The sequence below is a fragment of the Pongo abelii genome, chromosome 1 (assembly GCF_028885655.2).
Source record: "Pongo abelii isolate AG06213 chromosome 1, NHGRI_mPonAbe1-v2.0_pri, whole genome shotgun sequence".
NCBI classification, from domain to species: domain Eukaryota; kingdom Metazoa; phylum Chordata; class Mammalia; order Primates; family Hominidae; genus Pongo; species Pongo abelii.
Window position 1 is genome coordinate 218,166,451 of NC_071985.2, and position 18,975 is coordinate 218,185,425.

The following is an 18,975-nucleotide window of genomic DNA, read 5'->3' on the forward strand; positions in this document are numbered from 1 at the left end:
GAAAAAGAAGGCCTTCTGTGGGAGCCAGTGCCTCTCCAGCAGCTGCGACACTTCAACCACCCATTCCCCCATCCCTTGCTCGGTGGAACTTACATTGCTCTTCTGGAAAATACACAAGGCCTAGAGAACAGTAACTGAAAAGGCTCAGGGAATAACATTGAGTTCAAGCTTTTCTGTTCAGAACCAACAAAACACGAAGTGAAGTGGGAAAAGAGGTCCCTGTCACAGTGGCTCAGATGTCTGGATTGGAAAGGTCACAGCCAGCATCTTGCTGCATGGATAAAGCCCCGCAAGACCAAAGAGGAAAGCGTGCAATTTCAGTGTGCCTGCCTCTCTCTCTCACACACACATACATACATGCATACACACACACGCTTACCCAGTAAATGTGTAGACCTCCAAAGCAAATTTCTGTAGTAGGCTGGTCTTGGTAGAATTCGACAGGATGAGGACCACATTCATGTGGCCTGGCCTCAGACGTACCAAGTTACTGGTGTATGTTACATCTGTGAGTTCAGTTACCTCCACAAAGCCTTTTTTAGGAATCTTGCTGTGGAGAAACATTGAGGAGTTAAGATGCTGTCAGGATAGGGGAAAGCCATTACTTTGAAAAGAAACAGCTGAAAGAAAATACGTTCTAACCAGACTAGGTATGTTATTCACTATTCTTGAGTCTAACACGTTGGTAGGATGGGGATGGCCTGACTTGGTAATCCCTGACCTACAAACAGCCTTTCTGTGCTGCTTTTCTTTTTCTTTTTGAGATAGGGTCTTGCTCTGTTGTCCAGGCTTGAGTGCAGCAACATGATCATGGCTCACTGCAGCCTCGACCTCCTGGGCTCAAGTGATCCTCCTACCTCAGCCTCCCAAGTAGCTGGGACTACAGGTGCCTGCCACCACATCCAGCTAATTTTATACATTTTTTGTAGAGACAGGGTCTTGCCATGTTGTCTAAGCTAGTCTCAAACCCTGGGCTCAAGCAATCCTCCCACCTAGGCCTCCTAAAAGTGTTGGGATTACAGGCGTGAGCCACTGTGCCCAGCTTGATGCTGCTTTTCAGGTGCACAAGTTGCTCTAGGACAGAATGAAGAAGACAACTATCATTCAGTCTATGTTCTTTGTCTCAGAGACCCTGGCCTCTTGCTGCTGGGTGTGTGTGTGCACAAGACTGGTCACGTTCATTGACACTTACAGGGATAAACCACGTCCTGCTTCTGGCTCACCTACCACTTGCCTGATAGGCTTCTTTCCTTCTGCCTTCATTATGAAATCTAAGGCATCTAAACACCTAGAGGGTCTTAGTAAACACAAGTCACAGTGACTTTTCCCTGTAGCCACAGTTTACATGGGGGGAGGTGCATGAGAGTTCTTCTCTACACTCTATGTTCCAGTGCTGCGTTATCAGATGACAGCATCTGGGGGGCAGGTGCCGGGGAGGTGAGTCTGGTGTTTTGTTAGAGAAACCTGCTGTTTTCTTTGGTGAAGCTTGGCTCAGTCTTCCCAGTCTTCTCTTGGGCTTCCTCTTTATCTGGAGGGCTTGACTCTCGCTCATCACTAGAGTCGCTAAAGTAAGAAAAAAGGAGTTTTACAAAAAAAGTGTAAACACCAACCATGGTGGTGCACCGAGAAGCCACAGGACATTTACCTGAAAGCCTGAACGATGACAGTGCCGAAGAGGATGAAGAGGGCAGAGAAGATCAGGGACAGCAGGGGCATCATTTCCCGCCTAAAACCAAATTAACAAACCATTAGCTCAAGTTAGTTTCTTCTCTCCAGCTAAAAAAAAAATAAAATAAAAATCCCAAACCAAAAACTCTTCACACCAATAAATGCTTACTAATTTCAGGCAAACAGAGCTTTTCTTGGCAGGTGGAGGTGGTGGAGGGGAAGGTAGAGATTGCTCAGTGTTCTAATTCACAGACAGCTTATTCTAAAAGTTAGATTTTGTATCTCAGTATAATAGGCTGTGCTCAATAAGTTCTGCATGAGGAAACAATAAAAAGGATAATAAAGGATTTAAGGTGTAAACGTGGAAGAATTTTCTGATATTGTGGAATTATTTCCTCAACTTTACTGATTTTTTTCTGGCCAGAAAAATTCAGACGTAGCCCAGAGGGGTGGAGTAGGGAGATAAAATTGATCTTTCAAGATTTCATCTAGGACTGGTGTTCTGAAATTTTATGTACCTACCAACACCCATCAAAGGCTGTCATTTGTCAGGTGCTGTGTTGGGTGCCAGGAATCACAAACATGAATGAGATGTGGTTCTGTCCTTCAGGGGCTCATGGTCTTATCAGTAGGTGGGAGCAGGTATCCCTCTTGAGGTTAATTCACTCATTCCTTTTACATCTATACACTGGACTCCATGTGTGTCAGGCCCTGTGCTGGGCACCAGAGGTTCCCTGATGAAGAGACAGTCCCAGGCTCTGCTGCCCAGAATGGCAGCCATGGGTGATCCTTTCCTAGCCAGTGGGAAAGGGTCAGTCAGCCAATATAAAAAAAGGGAAGTGGCCGGGCACGGTGGCACACGCCTGTAATCCCAGCACTTTGGGAAGCTGAAGTGGGTGGATCACCTGAGGTCAGGAGTTCGAGACCAGCCTTACCAACATGGTGAAACGCTGTCTCTACTAAACATAAAAATTAGCTGGGCATGGTGGTGGGTGCCTGTAATCTCAGCTTCTCGGGAGGCTGAGACAGGAGAATCGCTTGAACCCGGGAGGCACAGGTTGCAGTGAGCTGAGATCGTGCCACTGCACTCCAGCCTGAGTGACAGAGCGAGACTCTGTCTCAAAAAAAAAAAAAAAAAAAAAAAAATGTCTGGGAGCAGTGGTTCACAGCTGTAATCCCAGCACTTTGGGAGGCTGAGGTGGGCAGATCACCTGAGGTCAGGAGTTTGAGACCAGCCTGACCAACATGGTGAAACCCTATCTCTACTAAAAATACAAAAATTAGCCGGGCATGGTGGCAGGTGCCTGTAATCCCAGCTACTCGGGAGGCTGAGGCAGGAGAATTGCTTGAACCCGGGAGGCAGAGGTTGCAGTGAGCCCCAGATTGAGCCTGGGGGACAAGAGCAAGACTTCGTCTCAAAAAAAAAAAAAAAAAAAGTAACAAATAAAAAAAGGGAAGTTACCGAAAGAAAAAGGGGAATAGAAAATGTGTAAATCTTCTTCCACTTGCCCCATCAAGTGTACCTTGAAATTTAATAATGATGAACTCTTTTCAAAAGAAAAACAGTGATATCAGTATTAACAGAGAAAAAGAAATTCAGCCTGGCAATATCCCTACCAGTTATTGTGAAAAATGCTATCCCAGCAGTCTGAGATGTAGTCACAAGCAGAGTAGAACCATCGAAGGAGAAAAACCTATGTAGGGAGAAAATGGATGATGGTCAGGACTAAACCCGGAAGGGAGAGTCCCTCTACCCTGCAACACAGTGCTGCTGCTGGGCCTCTGCTCTGAGCAGAAATCCGCCACCAGCACTGTGTACTCACAAGCCCTCCTGGTGTCCCACCCTTCCCAGCCCCGATGCTCACAGGGGCAAGTTCATCGGTCAGGTCGGGAAGCACTGCTTCAGAGGACAGAAGAGCTGGATCTTTACGCAGCTGGTCGAGATAGCCCAAGAGGATAAATTTGTCACTCTCACTCCCAGTCCAAGGGTCTTCCAGGGTTTTATACACCACCCTTCCTGCTGTGTTGCGCCTTTCTAAAATAGACACCTGGAAGAAAAGTAGAGAAAAAACATCAGAAGTTTCAAAAGCATGGTTAAGTTACAGTTGTTTGCTTTCTTTCTTTTTTGACGGAGTCTTTCTCTGTCGCCCAGGCTGGAGTACAGTGGTGTGATCTTGGCTCACTGCAAGCTCCGCCTCCTGGGTTCACGCCATTCTCCTGGCTCAGCCTTCCTGAGTAGCTGGGACTACAGGCATGTGCCACCACGCCTGGCTAATTTTTTGTATTTTTTTTTTTTTTTAGTAGAGATGGGGTTTCACCATGCTAGCCAGGATGGTCTCGATCTCCTGACCTCGTGATCTGCCTGCCTCGGCCTCCCAAAGTGCTGGGATTACAGCTGTGAGCGACCACACTTGGCCCAGTTTGTTTTTTGAGACAGAGTTTCGCCCTTGTCTCCCAGGCTGGAGTGCAATGGCGCGATCTTGGCTCACTGCAACCTCCGCCTCCCAGGTTCAAGCGATTCTTGTGCCTCGGCCTCCTGAGTAGCTGGGACTACAGACAGGTGTGCACCACACCAGCTAATTTTTATATTTTTAGTAGAGATGAAGTTTCACCATGTTGATTAGGCTGGTCTCAAACTCCTAGCCTCAAGTGATCCACCCGCCTCGGCCTCCCAAAGTGCTGGGATTATAGGTGTGAGCCACCGCGCTTGGCCCAAGAAATAACTTTCATGGTGACTTTCCTAAGCTTTTGTTAAAAGTTAAAGCTCTTTTTTCTCAATAGACTTTGCTCTATAATATTTGACTTAATATTAATGAAAACCTTTGTTTTTTGGAGAGATTTTCCATGATTGCAAAAATGATGAAAAGTCAGAGGAGAATTTCTTGTTTCTATAGGGAGTGATGACAATGGAGGAGAAAGGCAGGAGAGATCAACCAGGATGAAGTTAAAGAGGCAGAGGGAGGCAGAAATTTCCAGAGCACATTACCAGTGGCCTAAGGATTTGTAAAATCTAGGATCTAGGATGCTGCAAGACCAGACTTGCCTTAGTAAAAAACTGGTGAAAAGGACTGATGACCTTTAACGTTTACTGATAGAAAACATGGCTTCTGTGGGGGCCTGAGGCTGACATCCAGAATGTAAAAGGACCAGGTCAAAGACTGTTTTAAGAGTAGGCTTTAGGCCGGGAGCAGTGGCTCATGCCTATAATCTCAGCACTTTGGGAGGCGGGAGGATTGCTTGAGTTCAGGAGTTTGAGACCAACCTGGGCAACATGTCGAAACCCTATCTCTACAAAAAAATACAAAAAATTAGCCAGGTGTGGTTGTGTGTGCCTGTGGTCCCAGCTATGTGGGAGGCTGAGGTGGGAGGATCACTTGAGCCTGGGAGGTCGAGGCTGTAATGAGCTGAGATCATGTCACTGCACTCCCAGCCTGGGAGACAGAGTGAGACCCTGTCTCAAAAGAAAAAAAAAAAATCAAGAAAAAGGAAAAACAAAAGAGTAGGCTTTGAAAATAGGCTTCAGAGTTTCAGATTTCCTAGAGTCTGTATTCAACACTCTCAAGGAAGAAGGAAACAGAATCAAGTGCCACATGCTTGTGAAGAGCCTGGGATGAGGAGAGACTGGCTCACCGCTGATTTCCCTTGAAACGCCTCACCGTCTGGTAGTAAGGTGCCGGCAAACTCCTGCTGCCGATTGCTGTAGACATGCACAAATCTCACTGTGTCTTGAGTGTTTGCCAGGGCAAAGGACAGGAAAGCCTCAAAGGGTTTGCTCAACTTGGTAGTCTCAGCAGTCAATAAAACCACACAGTACCTGCACAACAAAAAGACAAAGCTTTATAACCAATCCCTGATGGCAGGGCCAGCACCTATAATGGCAAGTGAAGGTGAAGAAGACAAGGAGCTCATCTTACGGAAGTGAATACACTGTGCCCAATGAAAGCTGACATTTCTACTAAGGGAGGATTTCCAAGTCATTAACAAACTGTTTCTCTTCCCAATCTGTGATGTTTTTCCCAAACCAAACTTCTTTACCACATTTACGAATTTTAAAATTTTATATATATGAAATTATATATAGTTTTGTTTATATTGCCCAGGCTGGTCTTGAATTCCTGGCCTCAGAAAATCCTCCTACCTCAGGCTCCCAAAGTGTTGGGATTACCGGCATGAGCCATTGTGCCTGCCAGGAATTTAAGGGGTTGGTCACTGAATCTCTGATGCAGCAGGGCCTTTTATTTTTTGAGATGGAGTCTTGCTCTGTTGCCCAGGCTGGAGTGTGTAGTGGTGTGATCTCGGCTCACTGTAACTCCGCCTCTTGAGTTCCAACCATTCTCCTGCCTCAGCCTCCCAAGTAGCTGGGATTATAGGCGTGCACCACCTCACCCAACTAGTTTTTGTATTTTTAGTAGAGACGGGTTTTCACTATGTTGGCCAGGCCGGTCTCAAACTCCTGACGTCAAGTGATCCGCCTGCCTCAGACCCCCAAAGTGCTGGGCTTATAGGCGCGAGCCACCGTTCCTGGCCGGCAGGGCCTTTTAGAAACTTTTTGTCCTAGTTCTTCCAGTATAGGGAGGTCTGGTCAAATCTCTCTCAGGCCAGAGGCCACTGAGCCTCATTCTGAAGGGCTTCCTTTGCAAGGTTCCAATGGAAAGTTTAGCTATTCATGCTCCCAAAAATATTTACTGAGCACTTAGTATATGCCAGGTAATATAGACAATATTATTGCCCTCATGGAGCTTATATTCCAGTGGGGAAGATAGAAAACAGATATATCATGACAGGTATCAACAAGTGCTATATATTAAAAAAAAAAAAAAAAAAAAAAAGATGAAAAGGGGACAGAGAGAGGCCAGAGTGGGTGGAAGCCACGCTCCATCAGACAGGTTGGTCAGGGAAGTGCCAACTGAAAAGGTGACATTGTTATGAGAGGAAATGGGGTCAGAGCATCCCAGGTAGAGAGAACTACAAGTGCAAAGACCCCAGGATGGAAAGTGACTGGATCTGATTTGCATTTTCAAACATCATTGGCTGACGTGTGGACACCTGCCTGGAGGGTACAGGAGTGGAATGGAGCAGAGAGACTAGTTAGAAGGCTGCCAGGGGGGTCTCGCTGGGAGACGATGGTGGCTTGTTCCAGGGTAGCAGTAGTTAAAAAAAGTGAGAAGTGTGTGGATTTGTGATATTTTTTGAAGGCTGTGTAAACAACAATCCTTACAGTCCAGGATATTCTTTTTTTATATTTAAGTCATTTTTTTCTTCGCTCTTAAGACTATAAAGGAATCTGAAAAGCCTAGACACACAGGGAAATTATGTTTTATATTTTCAAGTAACATGATTGATATGTTTTCCTTCCATATCCAGATACCTTTTACAGATGAAACAGCCCTAAATATAAAGCTACTGATTCATTCACCTGAGAAGGTGTAATGAATATATTCCCTGAATTTCTAGACTTTTTAGATACTTTGTATAATAACTCTTCATACTTTATTGAATACATGTAACTTAGCCTTCCCGATTCCCACCAATCCATCTCCTCAATACTCTATACTTCCCTACTGTTTGATCGTTATCCTTGCTCCTTCCCAAGACCTCCAAAGACTCACCCTGTGTGGAATGCTTTAGTAGGGACAGTCACTCTTCCATATTCTGTGCTTCTGTAAAGTGACCCAGTCTCTCCCAGACGCCCGGCTAAACTGTGCTCATCCTTCAGGTCTCAGCTGAAATGCTACATATTAGGGAAATCTCCTCTGACCACTAGGACAGGCTGGCACATCTGACAGTTTGGTGCTAAAGTGCCCTGGACTAATACATCATATTAGTATGATTACCATCACAGTCACTAATCAGTGTTTTTTTTTTTTTTTTTTTTTTGAGACAGAGTTTTGGTCTTGTTGCCCAGGCTGGAGTGTAATGGCGCGATCTCGGCTCACTGCAACCTCTGCCTCCCAGGTTCAAGTGATTCTCCTGCTTCAGCCTCCCTAGTAGCTGGGATTACAGGCATGTGCCACTACGCCCGGCTAATTTTGTATTTTTAGTAGAGATGGGGTTTCTCCACGTTGGTCAGGCTGGTCTCAAACTCCCGACCTCAGGTGATCCGCCCTCCTCGGCCTCCCAAAGCGCTGGGATTACAGGCATGAGCCACCACGCCCGGCCCAGTATTTGTTAAATGAAGAATAAGTTCTCAATGTTACAGGGCAGATGTCTAGTCACCCTATAGTAAAATGAATCATGATCCTTCTATTGTAATAACAAGCAGAGGCAAAGCCTTAAGTCCTTACTTCCTCTGTCGATGCGACCGTCTCACAGGGCAGAGTTCATGGAACAACTTCTGGCTGGTGAGCCTGGCTGCCAATAGATATTTGTTTTGGGTGATGAAGTCGTCAATGATTTGCTTCTTCATACCTCGGGCCTAGAGAAAAAACAAGAATCAGCTAGATTTTATGCAGTGTTCTCAATGCAAATAGATGGGCTTTCTTTACTTACCAGCTTAATAAAAACGTAGCTGACCTTGGCTAAAGTAATATAACCAAACAAGACAGACCTGTTTGAGCGAATAAACATGTGGTGATCTATTTCAGCAATGCAGGGCTGAAAGCAATGATGCAGCTATTTCAGGTCAAAGGGAAGATCAAGTACACTTTCCACTGGAGAATTTTTATTCACTGTTTTATGCTGACAAATTAAAAAAATTAAGTCATGGCCGGACGTGGTGGCTCATGTCTGAAATCCTAGAACTTTGGGAGGCTGAGGTGGGTAGATCACGAGGTCAGGAGTTTGAGACCAGCCTGGCCAACACAGTGAAACCCCGTCTCTACTAAAAATACAGAAATTAGCCAGGCATGGTGGCGTGTGTCTGTAGTCCTAGCTACTTGGAAGGCTGAGTCAAGAGAATCGGTTGAATCCGGGAGATGGAGGTTGCAGTGAGCCGAGATTACGCCACTGTACTCCGGCCTGGGCGACAGAGCGAGACTCCATCTCAAAACCAAAACAAAACAAAACAAAAACCAAACAAAAAAACAAACAAAAAACAAAACAGAACAAAAACCCAAAACAAAAAGTCATTTTGAATTTTAGGCAAAATTATTTCCATTCAGGATTTGTAGCAAACTGGGCAATTAAAAATAAATCCCAAAGCAACAATGTTGCAAAGTATAAAAGGCAGGTTACAAAACTGTATGACCATTTTATTGCTAACTTTCACACATTTCAAAGGATTGAAATCATTGACAGCAGGTATTCTGACCACAAGGTAATTAACCTAGAATTCCATATAAAATGCAAACCAGATATGTAAACATTTCCCTTTATGTTTGGAAATTAAGAAACATGGCCAGGTATGGAGGCTCATTCCTCTAACCCAAATGCTTTGGGAGGCCAAGGCAAGAGGATCCCTTGAACCCAAGAGTTAGAGACCAGCCTGTGCAACATGGAGAGATCCCATCTCTACAAAAAATTAAAAACAAACAAAAGGCCAGGGACAGTGGCTTACTCCTATAATCCCAGAATTTTGGGAGGCCGAAGGAGGAGGATTGCTTGAGCTTAGAAGATTGAGACCAGCCTGGGCAACATAATGAGATCTTGTCTCTACTAAAAATAAAAAAAAATTAGCCCAGGCATGGTGGTGCATGCCTGCAATCCCAGCTACCTGGAAGGTGGAGGTGGGAGGATTGCTTGAGCCCAAGACTTAAGAGACTACAGTGAGCTGGGATCACACCACTGGACTCTAGCCTGTGTGACAGAGACCCTGTCTCAAGAAAAAAAAAAAAAAAAAAAAGGCTGGGCATGGTGGCTCATGCCTGTAATCCCAGCACTTTGGGAGGTCAAAGCGGGTGGATCACTTGAGGTCCGGAGTTCAAGACCAGCCTGTGCAACATAGTGAAACCCTGTCTCTACTAAAAGTACAAAAATTAGCCAGGCGTGGCCTTAGTCCCAGCTACTCAGGAGGCTGAGGCAGGAGGACTGCTTGAGCCCGGGAGAGCATACCAGCCTGGGCAACGGGAGTGAAACCCTGTCTCATAAAAGAAAAAAAAGGAAAAAAAAAAGTTGTTAGCTGGGCATGGTGGCATGTGCCTGTAGTCCCAGCTACTTGGGAGGTTGAAGGGTGAAGATGACTTGAACGTAGGAGGCGAAGGCTGCAGTGAGCCATGATGACATCACTACACTCCAGCCTGGGTGACAGAGCAAGACTAACTAAAAAAAAAAAAAAAAAAAAAAACCAAAACAAGAACGCCTATCAGATATTAGAAAATATTTTGAACTTTAATGACTGATGAAAAATACTATTAATAAGAACTCTGAGATACATATAAAGTAGTACTTGAAGGGGAATTTTACAATTAACATAACAGAAAAGAAGTTAATGAAATAAACATCTCTGTCAAGAAGTCAAAAACAGCAAAAATATAAAAGTAGAAAGGAAATAATACAGATAAAAATAGAAATTAATGAAACAAGAAATGAATATATTAATATAAGAAGAAGAATTAACAAAGACAAAACTGGTTCTTTGAAAAAGCTAATACAATTGACAAGCCTCTGGTAAAACCAACCATGAAAACAAAAGAGAAGGCATAAAGTAATCATTCTCAAAGATGACAAGAAGGAATCACTACCTACAATGCTGAAGTTAAAACAGAAAACCTAAATAATCAGTAGTCAAAAATCTTTCCTTAAAGCGAAACCCAGAAACCCAAGCTCAAGGCCCAGATGGCATTACAGATGCTTTCAATCAAACTTTCAAGGAAGACAATCTCACATAAAGTCTTCCTGAGAAGAGAAAAAGCAACACATGGGTATCACGATAAGGAAAAGTTAGAAGTCAATCTCATTTCTGAACATGAGTGTCAAAGTCCTAGGCAAAACGTTAGCAAATGGAATCCAACAACATATTAAAAGCATAATAGAAATCATCATCTTGTTGGATTTATTTCATGAATGCAAGTTAGGTTTAACATTAGAGAATGAATTAATATGAGTTAGCACAATATAGAAGATTAAAGAAGAAAAATCAGAATAATCTAATGGATGTAGAAAAAGTATTTGACAAAAATCATACCAATTGTGGTTAGAACTTTTAGTCAACAAGGAGTAGAAGGACCTTCTTTAACCTGATAAAGGGTCTCCACATTTTAAAAGCCTTCTGCAAACACACTTATTGGGGAAATGCTGAAAGCCTTCCCTCTCTTTGAAATCAAGAAAAAGGACGGCCCCCGATTACTACACTTCTATTCCACATCATGTCAGCTGTCAGGAGTAATGTCAGAAAAAGAAATAAAATGAGGGCTGGAAAAAAAAAAGAAGTAAAATTGTCATTAATCTCAGGTGATATGATATATAGTTAGCTGATCTAAAAGATGGTACAGATAAATTAAGTTAATAGAAGAGTTTAGCAAGGTTGCTGGATGATACAAAGTTTTTATTTCAAAATCAAGGCTGGGAGCGGTGGCTCACGCCTGTAATCCCAGCACTGTGGGAGGTCGAGGTGGGCAGATCACCTGAGACCAGCCTGGCCAACATGGCAAAACCCCTCCTCGACTAAAAAATACAAAAATTAGTGGGACATTGTGGTGCATGCCTGTAATCCCAGCTACTCAGGAGGCTGAGAGGCAGGAGAATTACTTGAACCCGGGAGGTGGAGGTTGCAGTGAGCCGAGATTGGGCCATTGCACCCCAGCCTGGGCGACAGAGCAAGACTCCGTCTTAAAACAAAACAAAAAACCAACAACTGTATTACTTATACCAGCAAACAGAAAAAACAATAAAAAGATACTGTCTTCATTCTTTTTTCCTAAATTAAAAAAAAAAAAAAAAAAAGACAAAGTCTCACTATGTTGCCTAGGCTGGTCTTGAACTCCTGAGCTCAAGTGGTCCTCCCGCCTCAGCCTCCAAAAGTGCTAGGGTGAGCCACTGCACCCGGCTCCCTTTACATGCTTTTTTTTTTTGAGATGGAGTTTTGCTCTTGTTGCCCAGGCTGAAGTGCAATGGCACGATCGTGGCTCATCACAACCTCCGCCTCCCGGGTTCAAGTGATTCTCCTGCCTCAGCCTCCTGAGTAGCTGGGATTACAGGCATGCACCACCATGCCCAGCTAATTTTGTATTTTTAGTAGAGATGGGGTTTCTCCATGTTGGTCAGGCTGGTCTCGAACACCTGACCTCAAACTCCTGATCCACCCGAATTGGCCTCCCAAAGTGCTAGGATTACAGGCATGAGCCACCACACCTGGCCTTACCTTTTTTTTTTTTTTTTTTTTTTTGAGACAGAGTCTCACTCTGTCGCCCAGGCTGGAGTGCAGTGGCGTGATCTCGGCTCACTGCAACCTCTGCCTCCTGGGTTCAAGCAATTCTCCGCCTCAGCCTTCCTAGGAGCTGGGATTACAGGCATCTACCACCACGCCCAGCTAATTTTTGTATTTTTAGTAGAGACGGAGTTTCACCATGTTGGCCAGGCTGGTCTCGAACTCCTGACCTCGTGATCCACCCACCTCAGCCTCCCAAAGTGCTGGGATTACAGGTGTGAGCCACCGCACCCAGCCTCTTTTTTTTTTTTGAGATGGAGTCTTGCTCTGTAGCCAGGCTAGAGTGCAGTGGCACAATCTTGGCTCACTGCAACCTCCGCCTCCCGAGTTCAAGCAGTTCTCCTGTCTCAGCCTCCGGAGTAGCTGGGACTACAGGAGCATGCTGCCACACCCGGCTATTTTTTTTTCTTTGTATTTTAGTAGAGACGGGGTTTCACCACGTTGCCCAGGCTGATCTCAAACTCCTGGTCTCAGGCAATCCACCCGCCTCGGCCTCCAAAAGTACGAGGATTACAGGCGTGAGCCACCGCGCCTGGCCTACATTCTTTTTAAAAAATTTTTTTTCTGCAGCATAAACTATCAAAAAAAAAAGCTTTTTAATAGGATAAAAAATAGGAGGCACCTAGAAATAAGTTGAAAAAAATGTTCTTTCCAGAGAAAATTATAAAATTTATGAAGACATATTACAGAAGACCTAAACAAATGAAACAGATATATCATGTTCAAAGGTTGGAAGGCCCAATTTTCTAAGGACAGAATCACTTTAAGACATACTTCCCCTATATCAAGATCATGAAGGTATTATTCTCAGAGCTTCTAAAAGCTGTATAGCTTTGCCTTTTATACTATCTCTATTCTCCCCAAACCGACTTAAGAATCAGTATAAACCCAATAAGACACCAGTAGGTTTTTGGGTTGGTTTGTTTTGATGGAATTTGACAGAATTTAAAATGTATACAAAATGTACAAAAGACCAATATATACAAAAAGTACAAAAGACCAATAGCTATAATGCTTTTGAAGGAAAAAAAACCTTTCCCCAAATCTAAAAAACAAAGTGAGGAGATTTGTTCTATCAGATATCAAGACTATTTCCAAATGATTTTAAATACTTAAATATAAAAGGCAAAGCTATACAGCTTTTAGAAACTCCATGAGAAGAATATCTTCATGATTTTTGATGTAGGGGAAGTATGTCTTAAATAGAAACGAAGAACCAATCAAAAAGGAAAATATTGTTATGAGTGAATATACGAAAAGAACTTACGTTCATCAAAAAGACATCAAATACAATAATATATTCATGGCATCATTATTCAAACAACCAAAAACTGGAAAAGCTCTGTCAACAACAGAATGGACTGGACAGACACACCGTAGTCTATTCCTACCATGCAATTTTCTTTCTTTCTTTTTGTTTTGAGACAGGGTCTTGCTCTGTTGCTCAGGTTGTAGTGCAGTGGCACGAACACGGCTCACTGCAGCCTTGACCTCCCGGGCTGAAGCAATTCTCCCGCCTCAGCCCCCCAAGTAGCTGGGACTTCAGGTGTGTACCACCACACCCAGCTAATTTTGTATTTTTTGTAGAGACAAGGTTTTTCCATGTTGCCCAGGCTGGTCTCGACCTCCTGGGCTCAAATGATCTGCCTGTCTCGACCACCCAGAGTGCTGGCATTATAGGTGTGAGCCACTGTGCCTGGCCATACAATTTTCCACAACAAGAATGAATATTAAACTCCAAATAATGACATGTATGAATCTCAAAAACATAAGCTGAGAGAAACCAGATACGAGATATATACATTATATTATTCCATTTAGATAAAATTCAAAAATGCAAAGACGAATCTATGGTGTTAGAAAACAGGATAGTGCTGAGCTTTGGGAAGGAGGCAAGTAGGTAGGGGGAGGGAGGGGCCTTCTGGGCTGATGACAATATTTTGTTTCTTGATCAAGTGAAGCTCACATGGATGTGTTCATTGTGTGAGAATTCACTGAGCTTCACATCTCTGACTCGTGCATCTTTCTGCATGTGTATTATATGTCGATAAATAATTTTAAAATGTGGGTATCATAAAAATAATAAAAAGACAGCCAGGTGCGGTGACTCACGTCTGTAATCCCAATGGGAGGCCGAGACGGGTGGATCATCTGAGGTCAGGAGTTCGAGACCAGCCTGGCCAACATGGTGAAACCCCATCTCTACCAAAAATACAAAAATTAGCTGGGCGTGGTGGAGTGTGCCTGTATCCCAGCTATTCAGGAGGCTAAGGCAGGAGAATCGCTTGAACCCGGGAGGCGGAGGTTGCAGTGAGCTGAGATCATACTACTGCACTCTAGCCTGGGCAACAAGAGCGAAACTCCATCTCAAAAAAACAAAACAAAACAAAACAAAAAAACAAAAGACAAGCCACAGAATGGGTGAAGATATTTGCCACAGAGCTAAACAAAAGACTATGAGAAAAAAAACAGGAAAAAAAGAGATGAACATATAAATAACCCCTACAAATCAATTACAGAAAGGCAGATAATCTAATTAAAAAATGGGTAAAAGACTTAATAGGCCAGGCGTGGTGGCTCACACCTGTAATCCCAGAACTTTGGGAGGCCGAGGTGGGCGGATCATCTGAGGTCAGGCGCTCGAGACCAGCCTGGCCAACATGGTGAAACCGTCTCTATTAAAAATACAAAAAAATTAGCCTGGTGTGGTGGCTTGTGCCTGTAGTCCCAGCTACTCCGAAGGCTGAGGCACAAGAATCACTTGAACCCAGGAGGCGGAAGTTGCAGTGAGTCGAGATCTCACCACTGCACTCCAGCCTTAGAGACAGAGCAAGATTCTGTCTCCAAAAAAAAAAGACACATAACAGGTAGGCATATCATAATGAGGGCATCCAAAAGGTTCATATACAAATGAGAAGATGAATTCCTGTTGACAAGAATTAAAAAAAAAAAAATTAAAAACAAAAAAATTAAAATAAAAAAAAGAAGAAATCTGTGTTCCTTGCACTTATAATGGATCTTTTACTCATGTATTATTTCATAATACCCTGCACTGATCATCTGAATGCAGGGTATGTGAATATTGGTCCACTGATCTTCCAAACAATAACTTTTTGGTTTTTTTTTGAAATAAAGTCCCACTCTGTCACCCAGGCTGGAGTGTAGTGGTGCGATCTTGGCTCACTGCAACCCCCGCCTCCCAGGTTCAAGTGATTCTCCTGCCTCAGCCTCCCGAATAGCTGGGACTACAGGTGCACGCCACCACGCCAGCTAATTTTTTTTTTTTTTTTTAGTAGAGACAGGGTTTTACCATATTGGCCAGGCTGGTCTTGAACTCCTGACCTCATGATCCACTTGCCTCGGCCTCCCAAAGTACTGGGATTACAGGCCTGAGTCACTGCGCCTGGCCAACATATTTTATTATACTTTTTAAAAGAACGGGCTGGGTGCAGTGGCTCACGCCTGTAATCCCAGCACTTTGGGAGGCCCGGGCAGGAGGACCACTTGAGGCCAGGAGTTCAAGACCACCCTAGTCAACAAAGTGAGACCCTGTCTCTCAAACAAAAAAAAATTTTTTTTTTTTTGAGACGGAGTCTCATTCTCACCCAGGCTGGAGTACAGTGAAACAATCTTGGCTCACTGCAACCTTTGCCTCCTGGGTTCAAGTGAATCTCCTGTCTCAGCCTCCCGGGTAGCTGGGATTACAGGTGCACGCCACCACACCCGGCTTTTTTGTATTTTTAGTAGAGATGGGGTTTCACCATGTTGGTCAGGCTGGTCTTGAACTCCTCAATTCAGATGATACGCCTGCCTCAGTAAAAAAATTTTTTTAAAAATTAGCCAGTGGTGCATGCCTGTAGTCCCAGCTGCTTGGGAGACTGAGGCAGAAGGATCACTTGAGCCCAGGAAGTCGGAGCTGCAGTGAGCTGAGGCTGTGCCACTGCACTCCAGCCTGAGTGAAAGAGTGAGATCCTCTAAAAAACAAAAACAAAAGCAAAAACAAAAAAGCCCACATCACTTTGATGAACCAATCTCATCAGAAAATTCTGAGAAGCTGTCATGATGGCCAATACAAATTTTTCGAAATTCTAATGTTCTTGGAAGCCTGAATTTTATCACTGGCAATAAATACCACCAGTTGTTTGATTTAAAGTGCCACATCACTTCATCTGTTTTAGAGAAAATGCCTGCCAAATTCCTGAGTCTAAATGACCATAGTTGTCTGTCATTCCTCCGAGTAAAAATGATGTTCCATTAAGAAAAGTGGCAAGGTAAGCACTTGTCCTTAGGACATTTGTACTTTGTTGTGCAGCAGGACAGCTTTATGCACACTTCCCATCTCATCACACAGAATATTAAATCTATCAAAAAGACATGCACTCAAGGCTTAAGGTTTAATACAATTAACACTTCTTACTGCTTCATCAAAGATATAAGGTGAGGCCGGGCACTGAGGCTCACGCCTGTAAACCCACCACTTTGGGAGACTGAGGTGGGCGGATCACCTGAGGTCAGGAATTCAAGAACAGCCTGGCCAACATGGTGAAACCCCATCTCTACTAAAAATACAAAAATTAGCCGGGCATGGTGGCAGTTGCTTGGAATCCCAGCAACTTGGGAGGCTGAGGCAGAATTGCCTGAACCCGGGAGGCGGAGGTTGCAGTGAGCCGAGATTGTGCCATTGCACTCCAGCCTGGGCGACAGAGTGAGATTCTGTCTCAAAAAACAAAAGAAAACAAAATACATGAAGTGAATCTAGTGGTTTGTTTTTGCTGTGAGTGATTGGGGGTGAAGCACAAAATGATAGTAGGTGGCCTGGTGCCCTGCCTGGATTCATGCACTGGCGCTGGCAGCTTCACCCACTATTGCTTTGGCACTATTGGTGCAAATGTCAACACAGTGAAAAAGGCAAATCGTGTCTTGTATGATCTCACAGACTTCCTCTTGAAGGATCTTTGAGAATCCCCAGGAGTCTATCAACCACATTGTAAAAACTGCTGTCCTAGAGAACTCTGTACTTAGTAACGATATTCATTGCAACACTATTCCTCAAAGCCCCCAATGTCCACCAACAGAATGATTCAATAAATTATAATGGCCATAAATACCGTATAGCAATGACAACAAATTACCTAGAGCAACAGGAAACCACTGGTGCTACTAGTGATCATTAAGCCACCTGCTGTTGTGAAAATTGAGTTTGTTAAGCATATACTTGATATCCACAAAGAGCAAGCTGGTAAAGCAGCCATTCTACCAGTAATTTTGCAAATGTATTTGATTTACAATTTTCCCCAGTGGGATAAATAAATATAATTCTCAGAACTATAAACTGTTCCAAAAAACCAATTTAGGAAATCCTCATCCATTTACCCTGGATTGAGATAATCTCTTTTCTATTCGGACACTGGTATTTGTTTTCTTCCTGACTTGCAGCACCTTCTCATCTCCATCAGGCACCGCCTTGTCTTATGTGCCGGTGGCTGTTCTGAGTTTTGTCCTTGGCCTCCTTCTGGCCTTACTTTACATACAGCAGTCATCCCTTAACTGCAGAGGATACATTCCAAGACCCCCAGTGGGTGCCTGAAACCACATAGTACTGAACTCTATACATACTGTGTTTTTTTCCTATACACATACCTATGATAAAGTTTATCAATTAGGCACAGCAAGAGATTAACAACAATAATATTAAAATAGAACAATTCTAAAAATATACTGTAATAAAGTGATGCGAACATGGTCCCCCTCACTCAAAACATCTTTTTTTTTTTTTTTTTTGAGATGGAGTTTTGCTCTGTTGCCCAGGTTGGAGTGCAGTGGGTTGCGTAATCTCAGCTCACTGCAAGCTCCGCCTCCCGGGTTCACGCCATTCTCCTGCCCCAGCCTCCCAAGTAGCTGGGACTACAGGCGCCCGCCACCACGCCCGGCTAATTTTTTGTATTTTTAGTAGAGACGGGGTTTCACCATGTTAGCCAGGATGATCTCAATCTCCTGACCTCGTGATCTGCCCGCCTCCGCCCCCTGAAGTGCTGGGATTACAGGCGTGAGCCACCATGCCCGGCTTCAAAATATCTTATTGCACTGTAGTCGCCTATGTTTTGGACCTGATTGACTGTGGGTAACTGAGACCTCAGAAACTGAAAAAGGGGTTAAGTGGGGTGGATCAGGGGAGACTACAGTATTATGCCGGGAAGATCTTACCCTACTCAAGACTTCAACCACTAACCATTTACTGATGATCCACCAGTTTCTATCCCCAGCCTGTATGCCTTTCTTAAGATCTCGATTCCTATACCCAACTGTAAAAAGGACTTCTCCCCTTCTATTTCCTACAGGCAGCTCTAATTCAATACGTCCACAGCCAAAGTTCTTATCTTCCTAAACCTGCTCTTCTTTCTTTACGGTCCACTTTCCCATCTGGTTTCCATGGTTTCAGGTACCCTTCTTCTGTGTTCACAGGACACCTGAGCTGCCATTAGAGTGGATGGTTAGGTCCCTCTCCTCCCGGCTGAGATGCTTGAGGGCAAAGACTAACTCTGGATGTCAGAGCTGGCTCTGTGTTTGCTACACAGCAGGCAGGCAATGAAATGTTTACTGAATGAATGAAATAAAGAATTTTATAAAACTTCTTTCTAGCCTTCCTTAGGAGGACAGTCAAAATGTCCTTGTAAATAAAATATGTTCATTATAGGGATTTTGGAAAACACAAAGATTAAAATGATATATAATTTTACCATTGAGAGATGATCACTACTAATGCTTTCCAGTATTTTTTTCTTTTTCTTTTTTTCACTTCTTTTGAGAACATTGGTACCAATATTTCCAGTTCTTCCTATGCATACACAGGTATTCATGTTATAAAATTGAGATCAGTGTTTAAATTGTACAAACAATTTTGCATCCTGGTTGCTTTTTAACATAATGCAATGAAAATTATCCCTATCACAAAGTATTCTTGAAATTGACACTTTAAATGGCTCTATAATATTCCCTTAATGGGC

At 43.6% G+C, this 18,975-nt stretch overlaps 1 protein-coding gene across 3 annotated transcripts in view; it reads right to left on the reverse strand.

The window, feature by feature from the left end:
• DNAJC16 (DnaJ heat shock protein family (Hsp40) member C16) overlaps positions 1 to 18,975 on the reverse strand; it is a 45,856-nt gene that overhangs the window by 4,103 nt on the left and 22,778 nt on the right. For all 3 annotated transcript variants that reach the window (XM_009234890.4, XM_009234893.4, NM_001131778.1), the window contains 7 exon segments: positions 7,953 to 8,083; positions 5,299 to 5,482; positions 3,534 to 3,716; positions 3,286 to 3,362; positions 1,646 to 1,726; positions 1,465 to 1,563; positions 380 to 550 (listed from right to left, as the gene is read on the reverse strand). In XM_009234890.4, the coding sequence (XP_009233165.1) occupies positions 380 to 550; positions 1,465 to 1,563; positions 1,646 to 1,726; positions 3,286 to 3,362; positions 3,534 to 3,716; positions 5,299 to 5,482; positions 7,953 to 8,083 (926 nt within the window).